The 6,643-nt window shown below is 48.2% G+C and overlaps 1 protein-coding gene across 1 annotated transcript; it reads right to left on the bottom strand.

The window, feature by feature from the left end:
* Positions 1-5,061: 5,061 nt before the first annotated feature.
* On the bottom strand, positions 5,062-5,826 carry LOC135287580 (olfactory receptor 14C36-like; the record flags this gene model as incomplete). Its single annotated transcript, XM_064400870.1, has 1 exon — positions 5,062-5,826. A coding segment is annotated over one exon (765 nt), but the record flags the coding sequence as incomplete, so codon positions are not given.
* Positions 5,827-6,643: the final 817 nt, after the last annotated feature.

Below are 6,643 nucleotides of genomic sequence, written 5' to 3'. Positions count from 1 at the left end.
CTGCCTGACTGGTCCAACTGACCTTGGTATGTCACATCTTATCTGCTGCTGAAACACTGGTGCTCTGTGTGGTAAAGAACTCTCCTTCTCCTCCAGGAACATACGGCCACAATTGGGATTTCACCTCCAAATTTCCTTATATCTAGGCATTGTTCCTGTAAGAATATTGCCAGGTCAAGTCTGGCTGGCAGTGGTTTCATGAGGGTCACCTCTCACCTGTCCCCAAAACACTGGGAAAGGCTCTGTGCTTTATCATAGCATGGGTTCCTGCTGGGTAATTAATAATTAGCATTCACAACTCCATTATTCCAGAAGGCTGATCAATCACTTTAGTATACTATACTACACCATTAAGAAAAACCCATCACCCTTGCAGGCTGTCCAATTCAGCTTTGACCAGATAGGTCAATTGAATTTGTTAAAATATTACCATCAAGTGCCCTCCCCCAATACAACTAAAACCAAACACCTACAAACTAGAACACATACAAAATAACCCTACAACTAAAATTAAACACAAAAAACCACAAAAACCAGCCATAAAACCAGTCCTAACACAACCCAAGCACAACTCCCACCAGAAGTTACCAGCAGGTCAGGTGTTAATCCTTTCAATAGTTCAATCCTCCCTCGAGTAAAAAAAAAAAAAAACAAAAAACAAAATAGAAGCATATAAAAAAACAACATGAAACCATCAAAGTCAGTAAAGAAGAATTTAAATCCCAAATAAAAAAAACCAAAAAACAGAAAAAATACCTTAATCTTAAAAAGAAAATAATCTTATAAACTATGGAGAAAAATCTCTTTTTCTTTATAACACATAAAACTATAAAAAAATAAATTAATATCAAACAAAAACCTGCATATTAAAATAAACAAATGTTAAAATAACTGTAATTTCATCAAAAGTTTAAACAGAAAAAAAGTAGTCCAGTACTCCCAAGAGAAAATCTCTATTCCCAGACATATAAGTAATTTTAAAAGTAAGTAATAAAAACTTTTACCTTTAAGGAACTCATCTTTAAAACAGTACCCCATACGTCAACATGGCCCATCAACAAGCTGTAAAAAAACCTTGTAGCAATAAAACCAACTTCACAATAACAAAGTTCCCCAGACAACTGTTATCGATGACAAAATTAAGAGCCACAAAAAAAAATCTAGTTTTTCCTCTTGTAAACCAAATCACCAAACCTTAACAAGAAAAATTTCTCTCCCTAAGAAAACTAAAAAAGACTATTCTAGAAAGAATAAACTAACTAGAAATTTTAAGTTTAGTTTTTAAACAGTCAGTAAAAAAAAAGGTCTAAAGCAAAAAAGTGTTCTAAAGAGTTTATTTGAATTCTTACTACATTTTTCCTTTATTTACTTATAATAAAATTTTCTTTATATCCACTTAAAATTTGAAACCTTCTTTACCTTTCTCCTAATCCAATTTCACAAAAAAAAAAAACATAAATAATTAACCGACAATAAAACCCACCACACTCATCAATACATTAACTAAGAAATCTCAAAATTAGAAAATCTTACATTAACAAACTCAAACAACTATAATATGATAATAAACCTTTTACTAAAGTTTCTCTGATTTTATAAAGTGCGCAGTAAAAGCTATTTTATTAATTTGAGCTCCTGAGAATCTCTTGTCAGTATTTCTCTAGTGAGTCCAACTCACGGTACACAAACAATTGTAATTCCTGTTAAAGTCTCACTGAGAGAGGTGTTTGGAGGATGGGAGTCAGGGCTTGTCTGTCCTGCTTGGCACAGCCCAGGCAGGGCTTTCCCAGCCACATTCCACTCTCCATTTCCCAGCTGGAGCTGCTGCTGCCTCAGAGTTCTGCTGGCCCAGCCCCAGTGACGCTCTCCTTGTCTGCCCATTCCCCCACGGTCTCTGAGCAGGGATGGCCTCAGTGGGGGCTGCTGACATCCTCAGCAACTTGGAGGCTGCTGCTGGATTTCACTGCTCCAGAGGCTTGTTCAGCCTTCAGCTCTTCAGTGCAGGAATTCAGTGTCCCAGGGCTCATTAACATTCAGAACACCTTAACAAGCCAAGCCTTTGGGAATAATTCTATTTAAGTTTTCAAATCATTTGTGGTTAATTACACAGATTTCAATAGCGTACTCAAGCTAAACATATTCTTTTTAAAAAGACAAGGAGAAAATGTGTTTTAGTTTTTGTTTAGTTTTTTTTTTCCTGATCATAAATTGATATGTGCAGTCTCCAATTGACACTGAATCCAAGTACCTCCTCATGCAGTCTGAATAGATATGAAAATCAAGACACTTCATGGCTGACAATCAATCAGACTCTGTCCCTACCCCCACCCCACCATTTCCCCCATCCAAGCCCTGGCACTCAGAGCAGCCTTGTGCAAATCTGAACTCCCTCCAGCCCAGGCTGCACCTGCAGCTTTCAGCTCCTTGGCTCCAACTCCCACCTGCTTTCCTTGGAGAAGGAGCTGCCCCAGACAGAGAGGGATGTTCATTGATTGTCAGCCAACAAAGCCAAGGGAAGGCACAGCTCCATCAAATGCAGAAGTCATTCTTCTCCCTGGTTCTACCCTGCCCCTGATCCCCACAGCCTGTCCTGCTTCCTTCATCCCTGCATTGCCAGGGACTTTCTGGGACAAGGGAGCTCTGCTCTGGCTATGGAGGGAGGTCCAAGTGCAGCCCCTGGAGTGGGAACCACAAGTGATAAGTTTTGTGTCCTTGGAGGGACCAGGGACTGATGAAACTCAGAGGTAGAGAAGGGTTTCTCTTCATGGCCAATATAATAAATGTGAACATGATAAAATTTAAGAAATATCAAACCCCTTCTCTAAGTTTTTTGTGACATCCCAGCAACATCTGACATGTCCACCATCCATGAGGGATTGCCATACAGGGAGGATTTTAGACAGAGACTTAAGAAGAGCTGATAGAAAAGATAAAACTACATGTAAGATGCTAACTAGGGAGGTATTTAAACTTCAGAGAAATTGGGCAACTCCCTGAAGCTCAAAGCATGAAGCCAGTCGAAGGACACACATTGGAATGACCAGAGAACAGCTGCAAGGAGAAATCCGGGAACAAGGGGAAGGGCATAGATCCAGCTGCTCTAAATGAAGAGATGTCCTTAGACATGACCATTTTAACAGGAGTACTGGAAACACCTGAAGGACGGGGTCATGAAATATTAGACTTAATATTGGTGGCTCAAGAAGAGAGGAAGATCAGAATTTCTTCTCCTGCCATGAGTAGAAGAATCCATGAGATCCAGGAAATTCCTGCTTCTGGTGGGAAAACTTTGCCATTTCTTCAAAGTACTCAAGTGACCCAGACAATAAAGGTTTGCTTGTATATTATGAAACTAACAACTGTTAAAACCTGTGCCCCTTTCCAGGCAGACATCAGCTGTGTGCCCATGAACAGGCAGTGCCACTTGTGCCCTGAGGTGCCCAGCAGGGATTGGATCTCTCCGAGAGCACCTGAGGGAGAGCAGAGCACCTGGCAAGCTGCAGGTCCCTGACAGCCCCGCAGGACTCCTGTCCCATCAACATCTGCTCTGCTCCAGCCTGAAACAGGGCCCAGCATGGTGCTGGAATCATCGGAGAGCTGAGGTGTGTGCTGGAATTCAATGCCCTCCCCATGCCGCAGCAGCCCTGCATTTCCCTGCTCCAGCCCTGGTCTCCAGCACAGCCATGGAGGCTCTTTGGGCTCCTGACTGTTCCTGCAGCCCCCAAGGGCAGCTGAGCTCTGCCTGTGGCACAGTCAGCCCTGGCCAGCGCAGGCCATGCTCAGCAATTGCTTGTGTGTGCCTGGCCTTGCTGTCAGCCCCGGCAGCGGCTGCGTGGCCCCTTGGTGGCCCTGTGCTGGCCCAGCCATGGTGGCCCAGCCCCTGTGCAGGCCCAGCCCAGGCCAGGAGCATTGCAGCTGGGAACGGCCCCTGTGCCGTGCTGCCCACAGCAGCCTTGGGGCTCTGTGCCCCATGGCCTCCCTGCTGGGCAGACTCTGCCAGCTCCTGCAGAGCCCCTGGCACCTGTGGGCCTGCACAGACAGCCCTGCCCCGGGCTCTGCCGGCCTCTGGGCCAGCAGAGAGGCCAGCCAGGGCTGGCCATGGCCGGGAACAGGCCCTGAGCCCCGCAGGAGGATGGAGCTGGGCCACAGCCAAACTCAGCCCAGGGCAAAGCTGGGCTCAGCAGCCAGGGCTGCCAAGGGCTGGGGACAGAGGCTGGTGGTGACAAATGTCCTGGGCCCCCTCCCTGCTCTCTCCATGCCCCCAAGGGCACAGAGCAGCCTCCTCTCTGGGGTACTTGCCTGTTTTCAATGCCTTGCACAGGCGCTGGCCCTGCCCCACACGGCCTGGGCTGAGTCCTGCCCCTGCACGCTCAGCCAGGCTGAGATGGACACTGATGGTTTCTGGGGCAGGCTCTCTGAGCCCAGCCCAGCTCCCTGCAAGCTCTGCCAGCTGTCCTGAGCTCTGGGCAGCACCAAGGGTCTCTCCCCAGCCCAGCCCAGATGGCTCTGGCCCCACAGCTCTGCTCAGGCCAGGCTGCTCTGGCCACTGGCCCCATGGCCTCAGCCCCTGCCAAGGGCACAGCAGCAGCTGCAGCTCACACAGGACTCAGCCCTAGCCATGGGGGAAGGTGCTGGGCCAAGGCCAAAGGAGGCTCCCTGGCTGCCCTGTTCCCCTCTGGCTCAGGTGCTGAGAGCTCTGCAGCCCCTGCTGCCATCCCATGTGCCCAGGGCAGCACGAGAGCCCTGGCCTTGGGGCCCTCAAGAGCTGCTCCTGCTCCAGGCCCAGGGCCCATCCCAAAGCTGGGGCAGCCACAAAGCTGTGCCCATTTCTGTTCAGTGCTACTCTGATGGGGACAGTAAAAAAATTCCAGAAACATTGGTGCAAGTTCATTTATTTCAATTACATACATTGTGATACTCATTTACATGAACATTTTGGGTTACAAAACAAGTAGGGATAATTAAGTTGGATGTAATGAATACCATCGTTGGTATGAAGACAATAGCATCAGAAATGGAAGAAATATAAATAACGAGAGACTTGACCTGTCATGATGTGCACTAGAAGCCATTGACAGACAGAATCGTGCAATGTGTGGTAGATGAAAAGCATCTCGTTATCAGTTGCCTGAGAGTTTTCTTGAGCTCCTGGTTCCTCAGGCTGTAGATGAGGGGGTTCAGGGCTGGAGGAGCCACCAAGTACAGAACTGACAGGGACAGATCCAGGGATGGGGAGGAGATGGAGGGGGGTTTCAGGTAGGCAAATGCTACAGTGCTGAGGAACAGGGAGACCACGGCCAGGTGAGGGAGGCAGGTGGAAAAGGCTTTGTGCCGTCCCTGCTTAGAGGGGATCCTCAGCACAGCCCTGAAGATCTGCACATAGGAGAAAACAATGAACACAAAACAGCCAAGTCCTAAACAGAAACTAACAGCAATGAGCCCAAGTTCCCTGAGATAGGATTTGGAGCAGGAGAGCTTGAGGATCTGTGGGATTTCACAGAAGAACTGACCCAGGGCATTGCCATGGCACAGGGGCAGGGAAAATGTATTGGCTGTGTGCAGCAGTGAATAGAGAAAGGCACTGGCCCAGGCAGCTGCTGCCATGTGGGCACAAGCTCTGCTGCCCAGGAGGGTCCCGTAGTGCAGGGGTTTGCAGATGGACACGTAGCGGTCATAGCACATGATGGTCAGGAGACAAAGCTCTGCTGAAATGAAGAAGACAAAAAAAAAAACCTGTGCAACACACCCTGTATAGGAGATGGTGGTGGTGTTCCAGAGGGAATTGTGCATGGCTTTGGGGACAGTGGTGCAGATGGAGCCCAGGTCGCTGAGGGCCAGGTTGAGCAGGAAGAAGAACATGGGCGTGTGCAGGTGCTGGCCGCAGGCTACGGCGCTGATGATGAGGCCGTTGCCCAGGATGGCAGCCAGGGAGATGCCCAGCAAGAGGCAGAAGTGCAGGAGCTGCAGCTGCCGCGTGTCTGCCAATGCCAGCAGGAGGAAGTGGCTGATGGAGCTGCTGTTGGACATTTGCTGGGGCTGCACATGGGGACCTGTTCATGGAGAAAGGACAGTGAAGAGTTAGAGGAGATACCTGTAACCAAAATCAAAGCTATTTCCCGTAGACCCTCCTCTATAACACACACGGACATGCTTCTGTGTTTAAGAGTTCTGAAGTTTTCTTCATAAGCTTCCCCCATCTCCCTCCTGGTATTCTCTGGACATCAGAAACCCTTAGCATTTCTGCTTCCCCCAGGGAGAGCAGAGCAAGTCCTGTGAGGCAAAGTGATGAGTGGAGAGTGAAGGGAAATGGTCTGTCCTTTTCACCTGTTCAGAATTTCTCAGGGCTTGAACCTTTCTCTGGAGAGGATGACCACCTTTCCATGCTTCCCCTAAAGTGTCTGCAGGTACTGCTGAGAGCAGATGGATCCACCACAACCCAGCTCCACATTTGTAGCCACGGACTCACGTTGCTCATTTCACCAACCCAGCAGCATTTTCAGTGTCAGAACACCTCTGCCTTTCCCCATCAATCTTATCACTCAGAGATGCTCTAGGACAGGTTTGCACCCTGGATTGAAGCTCCCAGCTTGGACTGAAATCTCAGGGACACTTCCAAGTGTCCTTATGCTGGCATTGGATGAAG

Source organism: Passer domesticus, chromosome 30 (assembly GCF_036417665.1).
Source record: "Passer domesticus isolate bPasDom1 chromosome 30, bPasDom1.hap1, whole genome shotgun sequence".
Lineage (NCBI taxonomy): Eukaryota > Metazoa > Chordata > Aves > Passeriformes > Passeridae > Passer > Passer domesticus.
This window is presented reverse-complemented; position numbering and strand designations above follow the sequence as displayed.